The sequence below is a fragment of the Lynx rufus genome, unplaced genomic scaffold (assembly GCF_022079265.1).
Source record: "Lynx rufus isolate CCGP_SWC_20201006 ecotype Redwood Valley unplaced genomic scaffold, mLynRuf1.p SCAF_27, whole genome shotgun sequence".
NCBI classification, from domain to species: domain Eukaryota; kingdom Metazoa; phylum Chordata; class Mammalia; order Carnivora; family Felidae; genus Lynx; species Lynx rufus.
The window spans coordinates 4,976,591-5,004,205 of NW_025814842.1; the positions used below are offsets into that span (position 1 = coordinate 4,976,591).

A 27,615-nucleotide genomic window follows, 5' to 3' on the forward strand; every position below is an offset into this window, starting at 1 on the left:
TCTGTTACCACGTGCATCGTCTTCTCTCAGGTTTTGTTTTTTTAACTTCATGTCAAAAGTAAGGGCTAGAAATTGAAGCCAGTTCGTGCCAAATATTTAAGGGTAAAAAAGGACTTCCTTTTCCATAGTGAAAGGAGAGTAGGTGCAGATAGATGATGTGTGTGTGTGTGTGTGTGCGCGCGCGCGCGAGCGCTTCACATGCGTCCCGTATCTTGTTAAGAGATTAATTCAATCTAATAATTCCCTGGACCGAGGAGTAATTGATGTTGATGGATCCCAGGGCCACCCAGAGCCCTGAGGTAATGGGATTACATCCCGGACAGGCCCCGGGGAGCCGCACTGACTTCATCTTGTCATTTCCATGTGGGGAAATTAAGCCCATTCATCATGACTAACTTTTCCTGAAAGCAGGTTTGGAATGCACTTGAGTTACCTAGGCGGCCCAGGGGGCCACGGTGGGGGTGCATGCGGGGCCCCCAGCAGCACGCCGCGCCCTCCTGTCGCCAGCCGGCCGAGAGGGGCCTGCAGGGCCCCCGGCCGCACGGCTTGGCCAGGACGTGGCCGAGCGTTGGGCGGAGTGTCGAACAGGTTCACCAGGAAGGAAACTAAAGGCCAGGCCCGGCTCCCGATGGCATTTGTGAAAATGGGTATTTGTAGGCCTCGGGTCGTGTGCCCGCCCCGGGCCCTGGCTCACGAGCTCCTTCCGCTTTTAGGAGGGCGGGTGAAGACCTGGAAGCGGCGCTGGTTCATCCTGACCGACAACTGCCTCTACTACTTCGAGTACACGACGGTGAGTACCGGGCGGGCCGCCCGCCCTCCGTGCCCCCGGCCCCTGCGCCGCCGCCCCGAGCGAGGCTGGCTGTGCGCTCTTCTCTCGTAGGACAAGGAGCCCAGGGGAATCATCCCCCTGGAAAACCTCAGCATCAGGGAGGTGGAAGACCCGCGCAAACCGGTAAGCGGCCCTGCCCTTGGCGCCTCGGCCCGGCGGCGGCCCCCCTCGCGCGCTGACGGCCCTCTGTCTGTCTCGCCAGAACTGTTTCGAGCTTTACAACCCGAGCCACAAAGGCCAGGTCATCAAGGCCTGCAAAACGGAGGCGGACGGCCGAGTGGTGGAGGGCAACCACGTGGTGTACCGGATCTCCGCCCCGAGCCCCGAGGAGAAGGAGGAGTGGATGAAGTCCATCAGGTGCGCGCCGGCCCCGCTCGAGCCCGAAGGCTCCGCGTCCTCGCGGTGCGCGAGCGCGCACGTCCGTACGCCTGCGCGTGCGTGTGTGGGCGTGCGTGCACGTGCGCGCACGCATCTGTGGGAGGGCACGCACGTGTGTACGCGTGCACGCGCGCTTCCGAGGGCAGGGCCCGCCCTGTGCCCGCTGAGACGCGGAGGCTCGAGCCTGCTCTGCCTGGAGGGCTGCGGGTGCCTTCTTCCCACCTGAGGGTTTCCTCCCCCGCCCCCCCTTCCCCCCCAGAGCGAGCATCAGCAGGGATCCTTTCTATGACATGTTGGCCACGAGGAAGAGGAGGATTGCCAATAAGAAATAGATCTTTCCTGGCCCGAGCCGGTGAAAACAGAAGCCAAGACTCCAGGACGGAAAGTGACCGGGAGCCTCCCCCGACCCCCCCCAGCGCCGCCGGCCCCACCTCGGTCTCCCGCCTCCTCTCTGGAGACGGCGCGTGCGCAGTGGGAGCACCGCCCCGAGCCCCCGAGGAGCGTTCTGTGCGTGGCGGCCGATGTCCAGATGCCCTCCTCCCGGTCCCAGCCCGCGGTGGCACCTGCCGGCTCCTTCGAGGGAACCTCGTGCCAGTCGTGCCGCCCTTGGCTCACCCGTGGCAGCGTTCGCCGTTCCAGAAGCCGCTGTTTTATATCTGAACAAGAAAGTTAACGCTACCACTTTTTTATTCAGAGTTTTTTCTCAGATATATAGGATTATAGCTTTTATATGCCTTTTTATACTCTGAAATTATAACGAAGGATACTTACTTTCTAACACTAGTATTTTTAGAATGGCAGCTATAAATGTAACTCGTGGACGCAAGTATATACTGTGCACTGAAGAAGTCGTCTATACATGCACCTGCCGCCCTGCGTGGGGGGGGGGGGGGGGCGTGGGCGGCTATGTGGGGTGCTTTCGTGGTGGTCCTCGGGGTGGAGGGACGTTTCTGGGCAGGGGCCGGGCTCCAGGGGGCCAGATCCCGGGGGACTCGTCATCAGCTCAGACTCTGTGGCCCCACAGATACTTTCTAAAAAGGCCAATTGTTACAATGTAAGTGCTGGTTCTGGGTGTGAATCCTGTGGCTGCGGTCACACACACGGGGTGTGTTGAGCCCCGTGAGACCGCCGCTGTGGGACTTTGGCCCCCCCAACCAGCAGTTGCGTGTGGTTCAGTGGAACCGTGCGTGGTTCAGACTGACGGACCGGTCTTCGCTATTTAAAACCTTTCGGCAAAACAGATACTTCTTTTACTGACCTACTAGTTTGACCAGATCTCTTAGCATAATGAATAGACGAGTAACCAGAGCAGATCTTACTCCTCGTTTTTAGAGACTTTAATCTCTTGCCATGAGGACGGAAGGGGCGCGCTGTGGGATGAAGGTGCGTGGCACTTAGGGTCTCCCGTAAACAGCGTGAAAGCCCAGATGCACGCTGGTGGTGGAACTTAAGAAGATCCACCATCAGACGGTTGTCAGGCTGCCGATGATCTAACAGGTGCTCAGGACGTCTGCCCGAGGGAGGACGGAGCTCAGAGCCGGCCGGGGGCGCCGCTGGGCGATGCTGGGGTGCTGGGCGCTGGGGCGGTGCCTCTGCCTCTTCCGGACGGGGCCGGTGACATGCTGCCGGGACCCTCTTGGCCACATTCCGGCGGTGGGTCCCCGTGTCTGTGCCCTTTAGAGGTCACGAGCTGTCATGTGCAAAATGGAAGTCCCAGAAAGCAGACCTCGGACCGGACCGTCGGCACCTATGTGAAGATTTTAAGTAGAAGTAACTGCTCTGCGAGTTGCCTTGGTGCTGACACTGACTGGCCGTGGGCCCCTGGCCTCGGCACCACTGACCTTGACGTAGCTTTAAGTCACGCTGGATGCAAAGGGGTCTGGGCCCGGGCCTCTCTGACATGCCTCAAACTGATTTTTTGTTTCCTTCCCAAGCTTTTAGGCTTTGTTACCGTCCTGATACCTCAAATTCGAAACTTTAGTTTTGGAGAAAGGCGAGTCCGCATTCTTGAAATGCCTGGCTGGTATATATGCAACTCTGGCCTCCAGTCTTCCACGAAAGCCGATGGCGCCCGGAGCACGCGCCCGCCGCCCCCACCGTCACCGACCAGTGGGGCCGCCCGCCCCTCTCCCGGGCTGCCCAGGGCGCCGAGGGATCAGTGGTGGGCGCGGGGGCGTGCTCCCTCTCTCGGCCCCGGGTAGGCCCCTGGGGATACAGGCTTTCTGTCTTCGGGGTTTGGCCTCCGTAGGGTTGGGAGAAGCGAGCTTTGGGAAACCCCTGTAGGAATTCTCTGGTCGCCGGTGAAGGAGCCTCGCGTGATGGCTCTTTTCCCGGGAACCATGCAGAGGCCGTGGTGCTTAGAATCTGTCACTTGCGGTCAGTGTTCCGTGAGATCTCTAACTCCGGGTTTTGCGTGGCAGTATTAACGCGGGGCAAGCCGGCGGTCACCCCGCTACGCCGTCAGGCGGGCCGGTGGCCGCGTCTCTCCTCCCTGCCCCCACGTCCTCCCAGTGCTAGAATTTTAGTCCCAACTCTGGCCAAAGACAAGCTTCCCTCCGGAGACCAGGGGCGGGAGGCGGAGAAGGGGGTGCTCTGGGCCGAAGACCGCGGCTGCCACGGCCCCGCCGGCCTCCGTTTACCCTCACCCAGGCGAGCGTCAGTGTCTTCGGGATCGCGGCACATCCTGGAACAGTCTAACGTGGTACCAAACGGAGTCAAAATAGGAGCTATTTATAGATGAAGCAGCATTCAATGCTTCATATAAAGCAATGCATATTTTTAAAAGTTAAAATGCATAGATCTATAGAGATGTGCTTTGCTGAGAAGTTAGGTCTGTTGTAGACCGGAAACCACATGTTGTGATTTCGCATTTTCTTATTTTTTCTTAGGCATTTCTATTTACGGTAAATATAGTTAATATGTAAATAATGTACATAGAGATTTCCGGAGTGTTTGTTATTCAGTGTATATACCCCCACAACCTGCATGAAGAAATACCCCGTCATCGATATTTTGTTGTATCATTGGAGGGTGTATGGCCGTCAAATTGCAAATACCGTGTTCACAAAATAAAAAAAGGCGTTGTTCAGACAAGACCGTCTGGGACTTGGTTCTTGAAAATAGATTGTGGGGTCCCGCGGCGGCCTGCTCCCTGCCCCTCCTCCAGGCCCAGGAAGGCGGGGAGGGGAGGGGGCAGCTTGGGCTCCGGACGGTTCTGGAACAGGTGAGAAGGGTCTGCTGAGTAAACGGGGAAAACAGCGGTAAAGAAGAAGACACAAGATGTTGAATTTGCTGCCATTTATATACTATATAAACTTTACATGCTGTGTATTTACAGTGGGGCGAGTGCTTTTTTTAATCTTTAAAAAAACAAAGATCAAACTTTAGACATCTCTGAACAACACAAACTGTATAAACCATACAGATTATTCAGATACAAACTGTATTAAATACAGTTTTCCCCACTCCGTCTCCTGATGCAGGACCAGTGAATTATAAGTGTATCACAGTTTGATAGCATATCCATATTAAAAATAAAATCACAGTATGATTTTGTCTGTAACTAGAAACTTTAAGGGACCAAGCTGACAACTCAGACTCCAATATCATAGTCAAGACAAGAGACACTGTATAAAAAAGTGTTAAGTAATAAAAACATACTGTAGGCTTTACAAATAATGTTTGGATTATACATTCATAATGTAAATACTCATCATAACTGGTAAATCGATTGGAATAGTTCCACAAAGTTCAAAAACAGAACTTGTCTATAAAATACATTTTCAAATCTTGAATACAACTAAAATATGAAGCGAATTAGTTTCTAGTATCAGACATTACAGAAAACAGACTGCTCCCAAGTCTAGTCGAGAGCTCGTGAATCTTTAAATAAGTCTTTAAATTAAATATACACACTGTCAGTTTGTTTGTACTTTTACTAATTCCATGGTTTCCCGGCTGCTCTCGCACCGGAGGTCTGGCTTGAAGGAGCTTTTCCATGGAATGCGAGCAGTCCACCTGAGTCTGATTAAGCAGCATTGAGATGTTCCAGTCCAGGGCGTCACTGTCCGTGGGATTTATGTACACGCTGTTTACAACGGTCAGCAGTTGTAGAAAGGGTTCGTCCGTTTGGAATAAGGGGAGTTAAGAAAAGGTAAAAACTAAAAAAAAGTCCTCCATGGTAAAATCTGTACAGTATTTACTAAAGAAGCACCACGCAGATTTGAACAGAGTTATTTCTACATTTATAATTTAAGCTGGGTTGGGGATGGCTTCTGTGGAACACGCTGAATCTGAAAGACAAGAGGCGGCAAGCAGCGGGCGTTAGTACCTCCCGGGGCGGGCGGCGGGCGGCGGGCGGCGGGGCGGCTCCCCCGCCACCACCCCAGTCGGGGCCTGCCTTCCCGCACAGTCCGGGCTCCCTGGGGGAGCGCTTCTTCCCGACCACGGGCCCTCTGCCTTCCGGAAGGGCGGAGAAGGAAGCGGGCTGTTCCGGACGGACGCGCGGAGGGAGCCACCTGCTGGGCCCGAGCCCGGCTGCCGCTAATCCTCTCGGGCCTTAAATCCCCTCTCGCTAGAGAAGAGCCTGATTCCTTAATCAGGCTTCGGTCTTTTCCTTAAGACACACGGACTAAGCAGGTTAGTTAAGCGCACGTTAATCCTCCGCAGACACTTCAGTGAGATCCGTTTCAAATCCCCCCTGCGGCCTGGGAGCCACACGGGACGACGTCCCCTCTCCGGAGAGAGGGGCACGCTCTCCCGCCTCCCTCGGCTGACGCGGGCCGCCGACCTGCACTACTCTCTCCCCGGGCCGCCGCGTCACGAGTCCCGATCGGTCACGAGGCGCCCCGACCTCGTCCAAATAACGCCGAGTCCTTCCGAAATCAGTGTGATTTCTGGGTGCGCGCGCGGACTCGGCGCTGCCGGCCGGGCGCCAGCAGGCGAGCGTGTCCGGCGTGGGGTCCGCCAAGCCCTCGCTCCCGAAGCACGGGGACCGGTGGCCGCGGGTAGGATGGCGATTCCAGGGGGCTGCTCTCCTAGGCCGGCGGGGCAGGCCGGGCGGCCGAAAGGGGCTTCTCCGTCTGTGTGGATTCTGGCGCTTTCCGCTCTCCCTCGTTTTCTTACGACGAGGGGAGGAGGAGGGAACCGGGTGGCGCCGCCCGGCGGAACGGGGCCCGGACCCGAGGAGGCGGGCCGAGGTCTGAGCGCGGCGCCGGCCTGGGGGAGCCTCCCGCACCTGCTCCCCGCGGCACTGCCTGGTCCCCGAGGCCCCCAACTCCTCATCTGCGTCCCCGCGGCGCCTCCACAAGCAATTATGAAACGTACAGATAGAAAACCGCTTACCATAACTAGTGAGTTTTTTGTTTTGAGGCCCAGTTTTCAATCACCTAGAAAGCAAAGATCAGGAAAGAGATTTTAATGACGGTTTTGCAGAATGTTCCGTGCCTGCTGCTGTGTGGGTGCAAGTGATTACAATCAGAACCCCTTCTCGGCGGCTGGGTGCTCGCTGCCCGAAATCCGTCCCCGCACGGGACGAGGACGAGCCGAGCCGGCGCGCGCTGTCGCCAAGCCTTCTACTGGAAACAAGACCTTCCGTGACGGCTGAGATGCACCGAAAGCCGTGCCTGTGGGGACGGGGGCCCTCTCCGCCCACACCCATCAGCACTGTCCCCGCAGGAGAGAGCAGATCTCAGGCCAAAGAAACCAGGCAGCGTGTCGTGGGGCCGGAAGACGGGAGTCTGACAGGTCAAGTTACCAGGAACAGGGGACACGTGGCAGGTGGGCCACAGGGTCTGTCATCCTCAGCCAGAAGACAGGGATGTTTGGCATGGAAGGCCAAGCGGGTGGTCCCTGTCCTTGAAGAGGACAGGATGGGACAGGCACGCGGATTCCTCCGTCTGCTCTCCCCGGAAGCGCTGGCCGCACACCAGCCTTCGAGTGCCATCGCCCAGGGCACAAAGGGCCACCGCTCAACACAGAGGCGTATCGCAGCCCCTAGGGACACACGTGTGGCCCCCAAATGCCAACGGCTCAGGCTTACACTCAACCCGTTTTCCCTCCGGAGCCACCAATGTGTGCTGGCGGCCACCGACCGTGGTCCTCACCAGGCACCTGCAGCCCGGGGGGGGGTGGGGGGGTCTGGCAACAGGCGGAACGGCTGGGACGCCACCCACCACTTCCTCCCAAGTACTAGGCGGTGGTCAGAAGGGACTTGACCCTCACCAGGCCAAGCCCCTTTCCCAAATCACCAAAAGGGTCACGGGACACCGATCTGAAACTCCGTATCATCAACACCTTAAAAAAAGCCCAGGGCAGACAACGGCCCCGCGTCACCGTCTGGCCGGCCACGGCCACGCTTCTCTGCCCCGAGCCCTCCCGTGTCCCTCCCGCCGGGACACTGCCTCCCTCACGCTCGGGGCCCCTCTGTCCCTCCTCGGTCAACAACCACACCGACCGGGGGCCGCTGGAGGGACCGGTCTGCCCTCAAAACACACAACCAGAGGGCCTCTGGGTCACCAAGACGACGCATCAAAGTCCCAAGAGCACGCCTCAGGCGTCTGGGGCCGTTTGTACAAAAGGCCAGAGGACAACCGTCTTCCCCTTCGGGTGCCTCCAGCCATTTAAAACCCGGAAAGCCTTTCTTAGCTGGCAGGCCACACGGGGACCAGCGGGGACACCTCGCCCGGCCCGTGGGTCACCCGCACAAACCGGATCGAGGGACGGGGGCGGCTTTAAGCGCGGCGTGAGCACAGAGGGCGGAGACAGCGGTGCAAGGCGCTAGGAACCCAGCCCCCGCGGCGCCCCGGCCTGGGGGGAGCCGCGCAGCAGGAGCCAGCGCCCCGAGAGGCCAGGCCGGCCGACAGCGACAGCGGATGCTCCTAATGACCCGAGCCCTCGAGCTGAGTTTAAGCTCGCACTCCGAGGTCTGGAGGTTTAAGAAAGAAAATACGGTGAAAACGTTTCTATCGGAAATGGCTTAGAAACAGAGGTTCTGGTCCTTCAGGAGCCACACACACACACCCCCAGAGCCACAACCTCCCGCGGCCTCGTCACAGAGGCTCTGCTGAGCCCGGCTCCACGTCACCGAGGTTCTCCATCAGCACTAAGGGACCGGTTCCGGGTCCCCACACCGCGCCACCGAAGCCCGCGCTCTGCCTGGGAGCCGGGGCGGGACCGGGGCGGCGGGGCTCCTACCGAAGGGTCCACCCTTTCGCGCCACGTGAGGGTCTCTTCCCGCGTGTCAGCAAGAAATCGTTTCTATATTCTTAATTCCAAGTATCGCCTCTTACCCTGGCCACACTCAGACAGAGGACACCTGTCATCCCTGCTTCCCATCCTTAAATGTTTTCTCTTCTCACAGAAAGGCCCAACGCCTTCCAGAGGCAGCCCATCAGTGAGGGGGAAAGCGCCGTCCGTTCTCCGGAAACGGTCAACAGTCTCATGGCTGGCGGCCTTGGGGAGGTGTGGCTCTGAGTCTTTAACAAAGTCCTCGGATTTCCTTGAGTGCCTCTTCTTTTTCTTCTTCTTTTTTTTGTGTCTGTGGAGGTCGGCATCAGAGCACGCGACCGAAAGATCGGAATCCTGCTGATGCCTGCAGAGGAATAAGCCACAACTCAAACCACCACAAAACCAAAACCGCCTCAGACGGGCCCGGTCCTTGGCCTTGCACCCGCCACCGCAGACCCTCGCCACACACACACCCACACCCACACCCACACGCACACACCGGTGAATCCTAGGTGAATCCTACCCGACGCTGTGCTGCGCCGCCCGCAGGGGATTTTCAAGTCCCGGGTGTAAAGTCACCAACCCGGACCCCACCTGCCCTGCCTTCCGCTCTGCCCCGGGGCTGAGGCGGCCGGCCACAGGTCCAGAGGAAGGGTTTCGCTAACTTCACTGAAACCAGTGGCTGAGGGGAAAAAACGCTTTTGCCCGGAGCCTCAGGCACCGAGGAGGGAGGGAGGTCCCCCCCGGGTAAGGGCGGCTGTCCACCTACGGCTCCGGGTGATCCTGCCCCGGGGTCTCCGTCTCGAGAGGCGTCACATCTCTAGTTAAGACGCATAGCAACGCCGCTCTGCTCAGTCATCTCGTCACGGAGAAGTCATTTTCCAGACAATCTCTGACCCGTTTAGCTTTTTAAAAATACAAAAACAAGCTTCCCGACTAGACTGCAAACTGAGACACGGAGCCAGAGGAACGGACCAGGCCGAGGCGACAGGTGCTCGTCCCGGACCCGCGCCGTCGGCGGGCCGGCAAACGCCGAGGGACGGTGGCCTCCTCTGCCTGCCCGCCTGGCGGTCCCTGAGTTGGAAGGAAACGTTAACGGGTAGGAAAACGGGAACTACGTCTGCCGAGTAAGATTACGAACACCGGTTACGAGGTCAGAGACTCCCAAGTTCTCACGTACAGACCACCGCACACTTACTCCCGCGGATTATCGAGCGCGGACCAAAACCGGCATCGTTTTGGAAAAAGAGGTTTTTAGGCACTTTCCGATCCCGTGAAGTAAGATACGGCTTACAAGCGGGGCTACAGCCGCAGAGATCTACGGCAGGGGACTCCGAGGCCCGCGGAGGTGGGGACGCGGCGCAGGAAGCGGACACGGGGCGCCGGCGGCCTCTCCCTCACCTGGAATCTCGGTCTCGGTGTTTGTCTTTGGATTTCTTTTTCTTCTTTGATTTTTTGTGCTTCTTCGCTTTCGGCTCTTCTAAAGGCTCCTTCTGTGCGCCTCTCCAGGCTCTCTTTTCTCCGCGACCGTCGCCGTTTTCCAGGCTGTCGTACCTCCGTTTCCGCGACTTGACGTTCTCGTGGTCGTGAAACCGGCCGGCGAGGTCACAGGTGTCGTCTTCGGCTCCAGGCGCGAGCTTCTCGTGGGGGTGCTTCTCGGGGTAGGGGAGGGGCGCGGGGGGCGGGCCTGCGCGGGGGCTGAAGCGGTGCCGACCCTTCCCCTTAGCGGCCGCCTCGCAGCCCTTCCTGCTCCTGTAGCAGTCCCGGTAGGGCCGGCCGGCCGCGGCCGCCTTGTCGTACGGGCGCTCGTGGAAGGGCCTCCACTCCCGCGCCGCGTACAGGGCGTACCTGTCGTGGTAATACCGGCACTTGTCCCAGCGCAGCTTCTCGGGGTAGTACTTCTCCCGGGCCCAGGGGTGCTCGCCCTCCGAGTGGTGGTACCGGCCCCACTCCTGCTCCGAGCCGCCCCGGCTCCGAGGGTGGTGGTGGCCGTACCTGGCCAGGGAGCGCGGCTCGCCGGGGCTGGCCCGCTCGCCGTGGCAGGGGTGGTGCTGGCTCCCGCCGCAGTGCTCCGTCCTGTAGCGGTCCTGCCTGGGCCGCTCCCTCGTGTACGAGCGCCGCTTTCGGTGGTAGCGGTCCTCGGTCTTGCTCCGGCTCTCCCTCGCGCGTTCTCCGCTCGAGGAACGATCTCTTCGGTTGCGATAATGTCCTCGGTCAACTCTTCTGAGGATACTGATTTTTTCCTTAACCGGAGAGCGATCTGGAATTTTCTGTCCCACCTTATTTTCTTCACGTTTTTCACCGTGACTCTGCTCGGGGCCCCCTTCCGAGCGATGCTCTGTACCCGTGTCTACTTGGGGAGAGGGGAGGTCGGCGGCGGCCGCGCCCACGCCCTTCCAAGGGCCCTCCGTGTCCGTGTCCGCGCGCTTGTCTCCGCTGACGCAGAAGGGCTCGTGCTCGCAGGCGCCCTCGGAACGAGCCGGGGGACTTGGGCTCGAACCCTGCGCCGCCTCCACGGCGGCCGAGGCCCGCGGGCTGTCTGTGCGCGTCCCTGATGCAGCCTGGGCTGGTCTGCTCTGGTCGTCTGTTAAATCCCCGGGGCCGCACGGCTTAGGGAGCGGATCGTCCCCCGCGCCGTTCCTGGTGCTGCCGCAGAGATCGTCGGCACTGGGCGAAAACTCCTCGGGTTTTGCTGCAATGTTTTCAGAGACTTCTTCTTTGGTAGATTGGATGCTGGGGTCCGAGGGTGGCGAGGCCTTCTTTAATTTGCTGCTAAGACTCGTGAGCGTCTCCGGTTTCTCCCGGGAATCAGGAGAGGGGCTGCCAGGCTCGAGCTCTGCGCCGGGACCCTCTGCAGGACTTTCCTCGGTTCCAGGTGAACTGCAGCCCCGGCAAAACAGAGAAATCGACACATCAGTCATTGGCTCCATTGTTCTAGAGCCCACGGGGACAAAAACTTCCAAGACCTTCATTGACTAAATGATCTATGCCTTTAACATACCTGGCTCTACTCGATATGGGGCTTCTCCATTTTGGAAATTTCGGCATTTTCCCTTTCCCTCGTTAAATAAAAATAAAAATCTTCCTATCAGGCTCATCTACTATCCCGCTTCTCAGCTACGGTAACTCTGCAGTTCTAGGCTCCTTCTGTCTTCAGATACACTTCTAATCCCTAGTACCTATGAGGCATCGGGAAAGCAGGACGATGGCTGGAGGCTCGGACTTTCCTCCTGCATCTCTCCTGAGCCTCAGAGCTAGAGTTGCTGCCTCCCAACAGAGCCAACAGCTCCTTGAACTACTTATGAACTGGGAGCCATCAGGGAGGCTTCAGAAAACCTTCCTGTGGTAAACGAACTCTGCCCTCGACTGCTACAGAGCTCCCGAGGCATTGTCAAGGTTAATGCAAGTTGGCAGCAAACAATAAAAACCCTACAGTGGCCCCACTTTTTTGTGGGAAGATACCTGGGAGAGAGAACACAGATGAGATCAGTACAAGTTACCTCCAGCGTGTCAGTGAGATTCTTGAGCCCGCGTGTACACACCCACTGGGTGACGATACACGCGCGGCTGTGTTTCTACAACCATCTACGGCCATCCTCACACGCATTACATTTGGGGGCAAACTAAGCTAGACTAGGAGAGAAACTAGGAGAGTCATTACAAAGTCACTGAGGGTTCAGGCTGTCTCCTCTTTAAGGTAAACTGGAGGGACGCCTGGGTGGCTCAGTCGGCTGGGCATCCGACTCGTGTTCGGCTCATGTCTTGATCTCGCGGTCTGTGGGTCTGGGCCCCGCGTCGGGCTCTGTGCTGACAGCTCAGAGCCCGAAGCCTGCTTGGGATTCTGTGTCTCCCTCTCTCTCTGCCCCTCCCCTGCTGTGCTCCGTCTCTCTCTCTCTCAAAAATAAACATTAAGAAAATAAAATTAAAAATTAAAAAAATATACGTACCAATTAAAAAAACAAAACATTAAATGGGGAGATACACTCTCATCTATGAATGCAATTTCAGAATTGTACAAGGAGCATAACAAAATATTTGCAACTTGGTAGAGTCGAGAAGCCCTGCCCTATACCCTCAACGAGTCTTCAGTGTGTTTGTCATTAGAAGGATTAAGTGAGACAGTCAGTGCTAGCTGTCCGATTCAGAAGCGGGCTGTGACATCCCCAAGCCAGAGACACGAGGCTGAGCAGGAGGAAATGTTACCTCGAGGACATCGTTTTCATGGAAAAATTATCAGCCCGATAGATTTTTTCTTTCCTAAGAGGCACTTAACACATTCTACAGGTTATTCACATCGTTCACGGTAAGGTCCGCGCAGGTTCCCCAAGGCTCACAGGAAGGCTCACGCAGAATTCACAGAGCGCACCCGCCGCGGGGTTTCGTTGCCTCGCTATTGATAGTCTCACCTTGTCTCTTCGGTGGCGCCTTTCACTTTGCTGCCGAGTTTGAAGGTCTCTAAGATGTTGTCTTCCGGGAGAGGGGGCAGGGGAGCGGGCATCGACTACAACAAAAAACAAAGCTCTCTCAGCTCTAGCAGCCGCCGGGCGCCTCCTGAAATCCAGCCAAGCGAGCGGCTGTACGTGAGAGTCGAGGCAAAGCTCCCCGCCCCCCGCCCCCTGCCTGACCCCCAAAATGCTCACCTTTCCGGGAAGACCGTTCGCCTTAGAAAAGGGATTTTCTGAGTGTAGGGCAGGCTGGACTGGGCAGCGGGCACCATCGCAGGGCAGACCGTTCTCTTTCAGGTCGCTGTCTGGACTGTCAGCACCATTTAGAGCAACAGGCTCTCGAAGCTCGAGCGGAGAGGCCTCGTCGTCTTCAGCATCCTGCACGGAAGAGTTCGAGCTCTCGATCGTACCGAGACCGTTCTCCTTGCCCAGGCCCTTTGCCTCCTCGTCAGACTCCTCGGACGACTCGGCACCGTAGGGCACCAGGACACTGGAGCGCAGCTTGGACTTGCCGTTCATCACAGGCTTAGAACAGGACTCACTCGGGGTCATCTGCTTCGTGACTTTGCCAGAAACTGCTGTCATAGATGCGCTCGAGGTAGACTGCATTGCAGAACTGGTGACGGTGGAGGAGGGAACCGGCTTGCTCGGGGTGTCCAGAGAAGGGCCGTGAAGGCTGGGCTGAGACTGGCCTTGGCGAACAGGTAACTTGTTGTGAATACTGATCGTGATTTTTTGTTTCTTGGGATGTTCTGGAATCACAGAGGGCCTGTTAACGGACCAGTTCTGAACAGAAGTCGAAGCATTAACAGACCCGGCCCGGCTGACACTGGAATTTCCACTAGGACTTGACATGGAGCTGCTCGGTGCTTCTTTCAATGGTCCGGTCCCATTTAAGTGAGGTGGGTTCTGGAAGAAAGAAGACCTCAGCTGCTGAGAGCCTCAGGGATGGTCACAGACATAGCACCCACTCTGGTGGGGGGCCCTTCCCATCTTGCTCATCTTTTTCTTTTTTGGAATACCAAGTTCCCCACACCGAGAAACACCCCCTCCTCTTGTCCACTCCGACCACCATGAACTTTCCATGGGTTAATCAACACACTGGGACAACTATTGCTGTCAGAGAGCAACCCCAGACCGGATCCTTTCTGCTCCAATCTGACAGAAACGAACAGGCCCCCCGAAGCACGGAGACGCGTACGTTCACCTCGGTTGTGTTTCTCGGGAGCCCAATGCTGTACAGAGTGCCAGCCCGTGGAGAATTACCACTGGCCAAGGGAGCCGGGGAGACGGGTCACACGGGCAGGCACGCCAGAGCTGCTTCAGGCACCATGCCCCCCGCCTGCCCTGTCACCTCTGAATCCTACTCACAGGTGTTTTGCTCCAGACCCCACCCGCGCTGCTCTAACCTCGAGGGGCAAACTGGCAGTCACGGGTGAGACCTCGTTCACAGAGCAGTTCTGTTTGGCCTTCGCGAAGTTTTCTTAAAGAAACACTGGAAGGCTTCACGGGAAGGAAAACCAAACACCTTGAACCATCAGTATTAGCCACCTGCCACACGGGGCACGTGCTCTCCAGCTGGCCAGTGTCCTGATGTCACTGTTAAGCAGAGCCCAGTGCGGGAGCCCATGACCTTCCCCAGCTCCCAGAGGCATCTGATCTGTGACCCTGGCTCCATCCCAAACCCTGTCCGACGTCCATAAAACACAGCGTACAGCTCGACAGTCTGTCGATTCAAAACAAACTACACTCGAACTGAAAGGCTGGTAAAGCCGCAGTCTGGGTGGCGGGGGCGGTTCCACATGCGGGCCGGCTGTCCGCAGTCACCACAGAAGGTGAGCGCAAGTCAGGCCTTCCCTCCTGTAGACTCGGGCGGCTCGTCACCCAAGCAGATCACGGATTCTCCAAGAGGCCACTGGGGAGTGTGCCCGACCCAGCTGGATGGCGGACAGAGCCACACTACTGAGGGGCTAGATGGACATACGGAAAGTATTCTTTTTGTGAAAGGGTCACTCTCCTGGAGTCTGGCACTCACCTGCCAAAGATTTAGTCCCCGAAAGTGAACGCAAGTCCAAAGTGAGAGCTAAAAGCTCTAGCATTTAAACCTACTTATACCCGGACTTTTTTCCTCATCATTACTTCCACACACTGAAATCTGTATGTTTGAAGTATTTTATAAAACATGGCTGGAAGAATCTTTTCGGACAAGAAATCCAGTCGTACCAGGACACGGCAACTGCTGCAACGTTAGCAAGAGGCTCTCAATGACGCGAAAGCAAACACAACACAGAGATGATGCTACCTGTGCAACCTTACCTTTATCACATGAGAGGGAAGCTGTGGTCCCATAAACCCTGATGCGGCCTGTTTGTTGCTGACAACCCGCTGGCTGATTACGGGTCGGGGCGAGGACTGGCCGGGGCTGTGAGTGGAATGCGTGAGTTCACCTCCATTTTTCACATCGTGGGACCTGGGGACAGATAGTGACAGCGCTTAGGGTTTCGCAGCGCATCTTCCCAGAAAAGGTTCATCTCTAGCCCCTCATAGGTAGCTGCAATGCAGAGCTTTGCACAGGGTCCCCTCTGGGTCAAGGTGGGCGGCAGGTGCTCACAACAAAGGTAAGTGTGCAAAGGTTTTGTTCTTTTAATTTCAGTTTTAAGCAATCTCCACACCCAACGTGGGACTCGAACTCCCATCAAATGGTATTTTAAATTGTGTATTCTGAAGATGACGCTACCTGAAGGATATTCTTCTTTTCTGTTTACATTTTTTCTAATTATAAATACATGCCATTACAGAAAATCTGCATCCAGAAGTTAGAAAAAAAAAAAAATACTGTGCCTCACCTCACCCATCAGAGACATCTACTATTCAGATTTACTGGAATATTCTCCAAGCTTTAGCCTATAATGATGTTTTCAATACCAGTGTGAAAAATTTCAAATTGCTTTTTTCTCCGTATATATTGAGCTTTCTTGTATCATTTAAAAAAAAAAAAAAAGGCACTGGGGCATCTGGGTGGCCCAGATTAAGCCTCCGGCTTCGGCTCAGGTCATCATCTCGTGGCTCGTGAGTTCGATCCCCACATCGGGCTCTGAGCTTGACAGCTCAGAGCCTGGAGCCTGCTTGGCTTTCTGTGTCTCCCTCTCTCTCTGCTCCTCCCCTGCCCGTGCTCTCTCAAAAATAAACAAACGTTAAAATTTTTAAAAAAGGCATCATGAAAATCATTTTTAACAGCTGCACAGCAGTCCGACACATGGATACGCTATAATTTATGAGCTCATCCTGCTGACGTCTGAGATTTTAGGATGTTCCCAGCTTTCGGCTACTATGAACGAACGCCACAGAGCAAACGTCAGTCGTTTTCCAAGGCCGTGCATTACCAGACATGGAATTAGTGAGTCAGAGTACGCAGCAGCCACAGGAGGAGAGTGAGTGGCGCCCACCCAAGCCCGGCCCAGGAGGGTCACCGGCTGCCTGTGCTCGGTGGTAGAGAGGCGCCCACACCCAGGTCCTCAGAGTCCCCCTTCTGGAGGCCTCCATGCCCAGGCCCGAGCCGTTCGCCGCCAGCAGCAGCAGCCCCCCCTCCGCCATCACCTGCCCTTCCTCTGCGTGTTTCACCGTCCACCTGCCAAGGAGCTGGGAGCTAAATCAAACTCCTAATCCGTACTCAAAACACGACCTTCCTTACTCTGTTGGCACCTCTGAGCTGCTGTTTTAAAAACAACCAAATTCTGAATTTAAATATGCTGATGAGATGAAGAGAAATGGCGTAACAGAAAATGCAAAAATGTGTTTTCCTGAGGATACCTGATATAAAAGAGTACGTAAGCTTGTTGACTGAGTACCGATCTAATATCACTGGTGGATACGATGGAGTCATTCATTTGATACCAGAGGCCATTGCTAGCCTGCAAAAGAGAGCCAATAAAAGAGAGATTAGACAGCATGACAGAGGAAACACCAACCAAGAGAAATGTAAGAAGAATGGGCTTTCGTATTCTAACTGTGAAAGTCCCACCTTGCCCCCTAAGAATGCCAGTGCTGCCTTGAGAAACAGTTATTAGCAAAATCTGCACAGCTTACTTTGATGTAGCAGAAGTAGTGGCCAGCATGGCAGTTAAAGCCAGTGTGGACCAGTACTGCATACAGGACATAAATAATCGGTTCCCCGTTTGGTTGAGACATGTACGGTCGGATGTCAAGGTACTCAGGGTATTTCACATCCTAAACAGAAACGGAGAAGGGAAAAAGGAACATCATTTCCGAGGGCACAGATCATTCTACACAAGCACGTGGAGACCCGCGGAGACCTAACACGCTGAGCTGCGTGTCAGAAGACATGACTGGCCCGGAGCCCGCCTGCGCCCGCACCTATTCAACGTGCTCCCACTGTATTCTTGATTTCCTCTAAACACACAAGGATCTCATCTTAAGTGAATCGTCTGAACCCGTCTGAGAGAGAGAGAGCAGTGGTATGCTACCTCTGGACTTTAGTCTCACTTACTTCTACTATTTCAGGAAGAGACTGTGGTGTCTCTTGCGTGCTACTCATTTCTGATACTTTCACTCTTCGGAAAGTAGAAAGAAAACGGGCAAATTCAGCGTGCTACCATCAAAAACCACGAACAAACAGGAAAACACACTTTGGCGAAAAGAGTGCGAGATCCAGCAGGGACGTCCTCTTTGGATTTCAAATGACACCAGCTCTCCCTGTCTGTCCCCACCTTCACTGACGCTGAAGCCCAAACGCACAGCACAGGCACCAGTTTTATCATCACAGAGTCTAGCCAGCTAAAGCAGACAGAAAGTACATACGCTCATAAACACACAGACCATCACTAGCACAACGCTTTGACGGTTTTTCGCCCACGACCGAATACTAGAAGAACTTAGAAGATCCGGTCACAGGACTGTTCAGCTAGGTCATTTATAACCCTTAATAGTCACTGACACTTAAGTCTTGAAAGACTCAACATAAGAAGTTATTAATAATATTATCAACATACCTTAGCGATTTTTCCACCAGTAAAATTTGCAAACCGTTTCAGAGAAAGTGTAAGAACATTAGAGGATCTGTGTATAGTAAACCTCTTGGAAGCTGGAACCATCTTTTTACACCTTGAAATGAACAGAAACAAAGGATCAGGAAGACATGTATATACATATATATACATATATATATACACACACACACATATATATACACACACACACACACACATATATACACACACACACACACATATATATACACACGTGTATATATATGTGTGTGTGTGTATATATATGTGTGTGTGTGTGTATATATGTGTGTGTGTGTGTATATATATGTGTGTGTGTGTATATATATATATACGTGTATATATATGTGTGTGTGTGTGTATATATATGTGTGTTGTGTACACACACACACACACATTTTTGGTATTTTAGTCTTTCCCTGGTTATGTCTTTCAAACATTTCTCACCAAACCCAAGAGAAAGACACTAGCTAAGAAACAGCAGCCTTCTCAACCAACAGCGAAGAAAATACTAAAACTTACAATACAGGGGAGATTGTTCAATTAGCATGAAAGAAAAAAGGAAGCTAGAACAATTTCCGAGAAGCCACACAGAAACTGGTAATTTTAAAATTAGGTTAATACAAACTTCTCTCGGTTCACAACAAACTGAAATTTTCAGGCTGATACAATTCTTTGCAGACAAAGCCCTATCCACAGACAAAAGGAGTAAAAGTGAAGATTAGAGTGTCCATGGAGTTTAAACGAAGGAGAAATGCCTACGGTAGTAGGCAACTTCTTTCCTCGCAAAATGAGTACCTCATAATGGTTACCTACACCACCTGACGCTAAAGTGAAAATCTATTAAAACCTATGAAATAGGACTTTCTTAAAATACAGGCTCTCTTGACTTCACGGGCAAACATATTAATGAGTAATCAAAACTAGAGGTTTCTAGCAGATACTACCCCAAATCCTGGGTAAGAACCAGAAAGAGCCTTAACTACCCCGGGTGAGGGGGACTCCCACTCCATCACCGCCTCCCCCGCCCGCCACGGACGGTGGCCCAGGCCGTGCCTTCCCACGAGGCGGCTGCTGTGTGCTTCCCGCTCCGGGCAAACCTGCCCAGGAAGGCGGCGCCCGCTGTGTCTCCCAAGGGCAACCCTCTCGAGAGAGTGAGCACTGAGACACCAGGCGTTGTGGCCCTCGAGGAAGAGGGGCCCGGCGCCTTCCGGGCGACAGAAAAGCTAACGCGAGTCCGGCCCCGCCGCGCAGACCACGTACTTGCTGCACTTGTACGAGTTTTCCCCGTCGAGCTGCTCGGGCTTCACGAACTGCTCCAGTGCCTTGTTCACACTCTGAGCAGCCTGGGGAGAGAGGAGAAGCGTCAGCGCCACAGCACCTCTCACTGACACTTGATAGCAAAAAGGAAAAAGAGGGCTCAAAGGTACGAAAGCAGATGGGGGTGTGTTGGGAAAAAGAACATTTCCTGTCATCACGATGTTCACTTTCAAACACGTACACAACCAGCGATCTCCGCTGGCTAAGAAACAAGCGGATTAAAGCGAACCGTCCGTGAGGAGTTGCTCGCTGCAGCATCGTCTAAGTTAGCATGGAACCGGACGCACCAAACATGCACCGGCCAGGAGCCAGGCGGCCGCTCACGGCACGGCCGTCCCCGCGCACACGCAGTGAGGCGGTCACGCGCCCCACTGAGACGTCACGCCGGTCTGGAAGCATGAGTAACATGCTTGCAACAGTTTCTATCATACCGTTAAGGGCTCATTCTGAGGGATGGGACCGCCTACGAGTCCGCAATGTTTCTCGCTTCTGTCTTAAACACGGAGTACATTTGTAATCAGAAAAATAAAAAGCTTAACAAAAAATAGGAGCTGAGACAATGCGAGGAGCCAAAGAGTTTCTAAAAAATTACCATCATCTAAATTGGGCTAAACCAGGCATCAGATTCTGGTTTTGTCATGATGCCAAGTGAAAAGTCAAAGGCGAGAAAAAGATTAAGTGTTCTACGTCTGTAAGATACCTACTCCAAATCTGACATAATCTCCTCTGAATCAAGTCTCAGAGTAGTAAGATTTTCAATTTGTATTTTCTAGCACGTGTAGTCTGAGTTATAAATGAACTACAGACAAAGTTACATCAAGTCTGACTGCCTTCTCCTAATCTCAACACCACAATTAGCAAACTTACCTTTATCTCCAACGTTATATCGAGATACGGATCGAACGTATCTGAGACACCTTTGCAATTTAAACACTTAACTGAAACAAAAATAAAATGCAAAGAATAAGCAAAGCGTCATCATTATGGCACAACCAACTACTGAAACGACAGAACACAAAAATACCACTTCAAAATAAAAAATTACTTTTTTTTTTTTTTCAGATTGGGCAAACAACTGTAATACCACACACAGTGTGAGTCAGTGTCGAGAATGCAGCCCACACACACTGCTGGTTGGAAAGGGAACGGGTAGAACCTCCTAGAAGGACGACATGGCAGTACCACGATGTAGAACACATACCCTTTCATGCAGAAATTCTAATCCTAAGAATTCATCCTACTTATACACTTTCACATGAACATAAAGGCATTGCACAGGGATATTCACTGACAGGAAGAACAATAACAAAAAGTTTGAAACAACCTCAATATCCATTGTTACAAGGGGGCTCAAGTGGAATTCTACTTCAGCTGTGAAAGACTGTTACCCCCATGTACTGAAATGGACCAAGATTTCTAATGTTAAGAGAAAAATGAGAGAGGTCTATCTAATATACTCCCAGTGTGCTCATGCACAGGAGAGTGCTGGAAGGATGGACTACAAACTGAGACATGGGTTGCCTTTGAGGAAGGGGTTTGGGAGTCTGGGCTGGATTGGGAGGCACACTTTCCATTGCTAACCCTGTCCGCCTGCACTTTTTTAACCACATGCATGTATCACTTTACCAACTTTTTTTTTTTTTAATGTTTATTTATTTTTGAGACAGAGAGTGTGAGCAGGGGAGGGGTAGAGAGAGAGGGAGACAAGGGATCTGACACAGGCTCCAGGCTCTGAGCTGTCAGCACAGAGCCCGACACAGGGCTCGAACTCAAGACCCCATGAGACCATGACTTGAGCCGAAGTCAGACGCTTAACCAATTGAGCCACCCAGGCACCCCCACTTTACCAACTTTTAAACAAGACTTTACCTCTAGATCTTAGGTATCCTCCAAATATCTGACAAACGAGTGTGGTAGCTTGGGTGTGTCTGTCTAATCTGAAAAACAAAGTGATATGAGACAAGAGTTCAACAAAAATTACAGATGCTATGACAAAGCTTTAAAAGCATGGACTTCTATAAAAGAACGAGACTTCAAATAAGAAGCCACAAAATAAAAAGACACCAGAATGCGAGGCCGCCAGAGAATAGTCTTGTCTGGACCAGAACGCAGGGAGGGTTTGGGGAGGCAACTCGAAAGAGGTAGGACAGTACTGAGAAGGGACCTGACACTGAGGCAGGCACCTGTGCTGGAAGCAAGCGGCAAGACTGTGCCACTGGGCGTGTGGCCCCGCTGGTGAAGGCAGGGGACACGGAGCGTTCTCCTCTGCTCTGGGGTCAGTCATCCGGGCAAGCGGAGCCCAGCCGAGGCAGGGCCAGCAGAACAGGAGATCTACCAGGTGTGCTCAGGCAACAGCAAGTGGGTTGGGATTTGGTATCTAGTTGTATTTGCAATCTTCCTCTTGAGTCTGCATTTAGATTTTAAGGAAGAAACTGCAGAAATTGGTAACTGACCAGACTAAGATGCAGGGAACACACACAAATTTCATAGGCTGGAGATGAGTAGAAAAAGTGCTGGGCACAACTAGAAAGGAGAAGTGGTTAGTTTTAGATCTGCAAAGGGATGCTGGTGCTCAGAAGTTAAGTAACGGCAAAACCAATATCCAATCCCTGACACCAGTTATTAAATCCAAATTGTTACAGTAAGCATACCTTTAAAATATTTTCACCATTTTATTTTTTTACATGGTACTTTTTTTTTCAAGTTTATTTTATTTACTTTGAGAGCATGTGTGCACATGCGTGGGAGGAGGGGCAGGGGGAGGAGCAGAGTGGAAGAGAGAGAATTCCACGCAGGCTTAGCACTGTCAGCACAGAGCCCGACGTGGGGCTTGAACTCACGAACCGTGAGAGCATGACTTGAGCTGAAAATCAAGAGTCGGACGCTTCACTGACTGAGCCACCCAAGCGCCCCTAACCACTTAAAAATAATGGCAATCATGTGAGGAAGAGGCAGCACAAGGTCAAAAGTGAAGCAAACACAGAGCTCTGCGCATTCATCATAAAAGGCGAGACTGAACTCGGTAACCCAGCGATGTCGAGGGAAGACGTGAGCGATGCTTTGCTGTACTCACTTATTGCTGCCATTCAAGCATGCTTTTTGCATAGCATCAACAGTGTACTGAAGGAATTCATGGGCATCTTCTTGGTTTCCAAAGCGGAAGTGCCTAGCTATACCTGTGAAGTTTAAGTGAAGACAGAGCTTTATCATCACATACAATCCACCTCAGCTGTGCCCCCATCCCCCCAGACGTTCCGTCCCGTGACCATCTGTCGGTTAGAAAACGCCTGTAATTACTTTATGAGTTGACTAACACAAACTGCCTGAGAATGGCTAGAACCATGCCCCTGAAGACCATTACGAGTGCATGTGGGCTAGAGCTCCTGAGAGCCCAGAGACTCTAGGTCATCAGCAAGTTAATAAAATTATAGCTGACTAAATTCAACTTTGGCTGTATGGTCTCAAAAATTTGTTCACAATGTTACGTTAGTGCCCACAATCCTACTAAATTTGGTGCTAGGGCTCCCTAAGAGAATTCACGACAAACATAAATGTCTACGCTTCTGTCCCAATAACCCACAGAACACCCCGCATCTCAGTTCCACGGCAGCCCAGCAGCCCTATTTCTAACTGAGCAGCTGCAAGACAGAATGACATAATGAAACGCAAGAATATAAACAATGTCACAATAAAGCATTAACCGAGCAAGTTCTATAGATGAATATATAGAAATACAAATTCGCTGGAGTCACAGGAAACTGCCAGTGTTCCGCCAGTTCTGCCTACAAAAAATGGCAATCTCATGATCCAACCACATGTCAGGGGGTTATGTGAGCTCGTGAATATGGGTGCAAACAGCAATGACCTTTTCTTAAAGTCTAGGTTTAAAAATATTAATCGTTCTTTATATACACAAAATTAAACAAACAAAATTACCCCTGGCTAAAATTCTGCCGGGATCCGACACTGTTTAAAAAATGTTTGCACTGTCTCCTCTGGCCTGTTAATAAAGCCAAGGGCCAATAGAACACCTCTTAATCTTGAGCAGCTTTTTAGGCAAAAGGATTATAGATTGTCACTGTATAATTATCCACCCCTGTAATTACGCAGCTACATTCCAGATTAACAGTTAGGGTTTCCTTTTTATTTGCATGCATTTTTTTCTCCTAACTCAGTTAATTAAGATGATGTAAAAGTTTACTGCAAAAACACACAGAAAGTGTGTTAAAAAACTTCACGCACCCCATCAGGATCATTATAATGCAAAAGAAAATTTTAAAGTCATTTAAAAATTAAATAGAAAAAGCAAAATTTATCTACAAATTTGCTCAGTTATGAGTTTAAATGTTGCTTTAAGAGTAGAGTTAACTTGGGGCGCCTGGGTGGCACAGTCGGTTGGGCGTCCGACTTCAGCCAGGTCACGATCTCGCGGTCCGTGAGTTCGAGCCCCGCGTCAGGCTCTGGGCTGATGGCTCAGAGCCTGGAGCCTGTTTCCGATTCTGTGTCTCCCTCTCTCTCTGCCCCTCCCCCATTCATGCTCTGTCTCTCTCTGTCACAAAAATAAATAAACGTTGAAAAAAAAATTAAAAGAAAAAAAAAAAGAGTAGAGTTAACTCAAGTTTGATAATTCCTGACGCTACAGGTTAATACTCATTCACTGAATTGAAACGAATCCAAAAATATTTAAAGAAACCTATGGGACAATATTATAGTATAACTCAGCATAGAAATCCAAATAGCTAGGGGGAAAAAAAAAATCACTGTAAAACTTACCAATGATTTTATTAAAAAAGTGAGTTTTAAAAATTTAAATTTGCTTATACTAAACTGAATACTTTATTACACTGTCATCTTTTAGGGTTTCAAAATGTGTTTCTATACTAAACATTTTACTGAAAATTTGTTATGAATTAAAGATATATCCACGTATGATAAGACGTTTGTTTTCTGCAATACACCAGGGGCTCATCTTTTACCAGTTGGGCCATTAAGACCAATTACCTAATAAATACTGAAATAAATTACTAGCGATGATACTTACGCCGCATCTCATTAATGACAAACATCGGCTTAATAACATCCCCAGGATTACTGAGTGCCTGGGTGATATGTGCTTGCATGGTACACATCATACAAAATCCTTCTGCGTGACCTGTAAGATAACAGATGATAATCCTCCAAATTAGCAAAATATGGCTATACAGACACCACGGACTACTTTAAATAAGGGGCACACTCCTGAAATGAATCAATGACAATGGCTACTGTGTGTCACACCGTGAGCTAGCTTCATTCATTCTCACCTAATTCTCCAACAAGCCTAAGTGATCAATATATACGGGCTCAATTTCATAAGAGAAAAACTGAGACTCAGAGAGTTAAAACTTTGCCCAATGTCAAATTAAGTGGATGACACATGCTGAACTCAAATATTTTCTTCATTTTCAAAGCTTGTGCTCTTAACTACTCTTTATACTGGGAAAAATAGGTTTTCTCTTATACTACCATTTGTCTCAAACAGTAAAAAAAAAAAAAAAAAAGAAGGTTTCCATACAAGAAGTTCAAAGCCTTTCTGTAAATATTCTGGTCTTGTTGGACATGTACAGGGGTCTCTGTTACACATTTCTTCCTTTTTACAACTTCTAAAAAACGTGAAAACCATTCTTAGCTCATGACTAACTGGTTCTACTGGTATCCCGTGAGTAGAGGCCACAAATGCTGCTAACCATCCTACAAAAAGCCCAGGCCACCCCCCACAACAAAGCATTATCTGGTTCCAAACATCAGCAGTGCTGAGATTGAGAAACTCACCTTAAACTAAATCCTGCTCAGTACCTGCCTCACAAAGAGCCTTGAAAGGTTCAAACTCTTTCCAACTGATACAACTGTGTCCCAGAATAAAGCTCAAAAATATTTATAGGAATCAAAAAGAAAAAAAAAAAACCTTCCACACCCAAAACATAGCATTCTAATTAAAGACTACAAGGCATGAAAAATGCAGGAATGACCAATAACATGGAGAAAATAAACAGAAACAGACCCAGAAATGGCACAGATAATAAAATCAAGAGACAAAGACATTAAAAAATAAATTATATACACATTCATGTGTTCAAGGAGGTAGAAAAAAGCAAAAGCATGTTAGGGGGAGCCATGGAAACAGATCCAAATGTACTTTACAGGTGAAAGGTAGAATCTCTGAGATGAAAAACACAGATGAGATTAATAACAGATTAGACAGAAGAGAAGAAAACATTAGTGAACTTGAAGACTTAGCAACAGAAATAATCCATAATGAAACACAAACTCAGAACAACAAAAACATTAGCATATCAGTGAGCAGTGGGACTCCAAGTTAGTCCCTAAAAATACATATAATTGGAGTATGAAGGAACAGAGTATTTCAGGAAATAATGACTGTCTATAGAGAGCACAAAGGAGATTTTTAGAATGATGCTACGGTTTTGTTTCCTGAAAAGGTGGTGGTTGCATGAATCTATACCTGTGTTAAAATTCATTGAACTGTGCACCAAAAAGTTTAACATTACTCTAATGACAAAAATAAAAATTTTTTAAATGACTAGAAGTCATGCAAATTTCAAACAGTACGTCTACAGATCTAAGAGTCTCAGTAAGTCCCAAACAGAAAAAGACACGAGAAAACTACACAAAAACTACTCAGACTGCTTAGGACAGTGATAAAGACAGCATCATAAAACAGTGAGTAAAACAAACAAAACAAAACATGTATACAGAAACAAAGCTAAAACTGACAACAGACTTCTTGTCAGAAGCAACACGGAACAGAAAACAGCACAGTAACATCTTTCAGGTATTAGAAGAATAATGTTCTTCTCACACTGTATAGAGCACAGAATTCTAGGCCCCATGAAAACATCTTTCTAACACAAGGATGAGACTTTCACTTCTGGGAAGACAGAGGAGAGGTTCTTCCTCCCATTCCTCTGCGAAATAGAAAAGCCCTGGACGTTGTCTGTAAAACAAATGTAAGAAGGCAGTGAAAGACAGAGGAAAAGACAAGCTAGCAACTGTGGAACCCAAAGAATGACATTGTGGCAAGTTCCCTGGGTTTTCTTTGTGCCTCAGATAGTCCAGAGCTAAAGAAGCTAGCAACCTGGAAACACCAACAAATAGAATAAAGCCCCAATGAAAGCCTGCTTTCTGCAGCCAAAAGACCAGCGTGGCAAGACAGAAAAATTTTGGACAGTAATTCTCTACTCTAGCCACACACCACAGAAAAACAATGACTCCCAGACCCCTAGGCCAGCAAAGGCCAAGTAGGCAGCCTAAACTTCCACTTGCCAGGCTGCAATGGGGCACCCAACCCACCCACTCAGAGTAGTGTTAGAGAAGGTGGGTTAGGAGCTAGAACTTTCATCCATGTGGGGTGATAACAATCACACCTCATCCCACAGCAAAGATCAGGTGAGGAACCTGGACTTGTATGCCAGCCCCTGGTAGTGAAGACGACTCCCTCCAATTTGCCATTGGGATAGTATCAGAATCAGGACTTTCAACATCACCCAGTGGTACAAAGCTGCCGTGGTGTCAGTGGAGACCAGGTGGAGAGCAGGAACGAGGAGCCCCAACCTCCCCCTGCCCCCATGCTTCACGGGCAGAAGCCTGGACTTCTACCTCAACCTAATACTACTTCCTTTGCCAGAGTGCTATCACAGAAAGCCCGCTGAAGCAATCATTAGATAAGATCCACATAAAACCTGTAACACAAAAGCATCCAGGTTTCAACTGAAAATCACTCATCATTTCTCACATGAGTGAAAAAAGACAATAAAGAGATGATGCCCGCACTGAGATGATACAGATGTCAGAATTATCTAGCAAAGGTTTTAAAGAAACCAAGATAAAAATGGCTCAGCTGATAATTACAAACACACTAGGAACAACTGAAAAATACATAAAGACTCAACAAAGAAATAGGAGATATAAAGAACCAAGTGGAAACTTTAGAAACAAAAAATACAATAATCAAAATAAACTCAGTGAATAAGTTAGAAGAATAGAGATTGCAGAAGAAAAAAATCAGTCAACATGAAGACAGAACAGCAGAAATTACCCACTCTGAAGAATGGAGAGAAAAGAGACTGGTGGGGGCGGGGGGGAGGGGGAATGAACAGAGCCTCAGGGACTTGTGGGACTCTAACAAAACATGCAGCACACATGTCATCAGACTCCCAGAGGAGCCCCAGAGGGCTGAAAAAGTATTACACAGAAGGAAGGCTGAAAATTTCCCGAATGTGGTAAAAAATAGAAGTCTATAGATTCAAGAAGCTGAGCAAACCCCAAACAGGAAAAAAAAAAACCTATCCCAAAACATATCATAACTAAACTTCTGAAAACTAAAGACAGAATC

General features: G+C 50.9%; 2 protein-coding genes across 7 annotated transcripts in view; one reads left to right on the plus strand and one right to left on the minus strand.

The window, feature by feature from the left end:
* Positions 1-4,300, plus strand: part of CYTH3 (cytohesin 3) — a 99,574-nt gene extending 95,274 nt beyond the window's left edge. For all 4 annotated transcript variants that reach the window (XM_047089440.1, XM_047089438.1, XM_047089441.1 and 1 more), the window contains 4 exons: positions 714-790; positions 881-952; positions 1,032-1,186; positions 1,467-4,300. In XM_047089440.1, coding sequence (XP_046945396.1) covers positions 714-790; positions 881-952; positions 1,032-1,186; positions 1,467-1,539 — 377 coding nt within the window. In that variant the 3' untranslated portion in view covers positions 1,540-4,300. The remainder of the gene's footprint in view (positions 1-713; positions 791-880; positions 953-1,031; positions 1,187-1,466) is intronic.
* Positions 4,301-4,489: 189 nt separating this feature from the next.
* USP42 (ubiquitin specific peptidase 42) overlaps positions 4,490-27,615 on the minus strand; it is a 49,500-nt gene continuing 26,374 nt past the window's right edge. Inside the window, exons 4-18 of one of the 3 annotated variants that reach the window (XM_047089437.1) lie at positions 24,265-24,375; positions 22,297-22,399; positions 21,093-21,160; positions 20,091-20,161; positions 19,167-19,249; positions 17,889-18,000; positions 16,966-17,106; positions 16,690-16,790; positions 15,196-15,349; positions 13,075-13,788; positions 12,841-12,935; positions 9,836-11,314; positions 8,497-8,798; positions 6,551-6,594; positions 4,490-5,499 (exon numbers count right to left, since the gene is read on the minus strand). In XM_047089437.1, the coding sequence (XP_046945393.1) occupies positions 6,587-6,594; positions 8,497-8,798; positions 9,836-11,314; positions 12,841-12,935; positions 13,075-13,788; positions 15,196-15,349; positions 16,690-16,790; positions 16,966-17,106; positions 17,889-18,000; positions 19,167-19,249; positions 20,091-20,161; positions 21,093-21,160; positions 22,297-22,399; positions 24,265-24,375 (3,542 nt within the window). In that variant the 3' untranslated portion in view covers positions 4,490-5,499; positions 6,551-6,586. Of the gene's footprint in view, positions 8,799-9,835; positions 11,315-12,840; positions 12,936-13,074; positions 13,789-15,195; positions 15,350-16,689; positions 16,791-16,965; positions 17,107-17,888; positions 18,001-19,166; positions 19,250-20,090; positions 20,162-21,092; positions 21,161-22,296; positions 22,400-24,264; positions 24,376-27,615 lie in introns of all 3 variants that reach the window. The other 2 variants (XR_006964076.1, XM_047089436.1) reach the window with 2 other exon arrangements.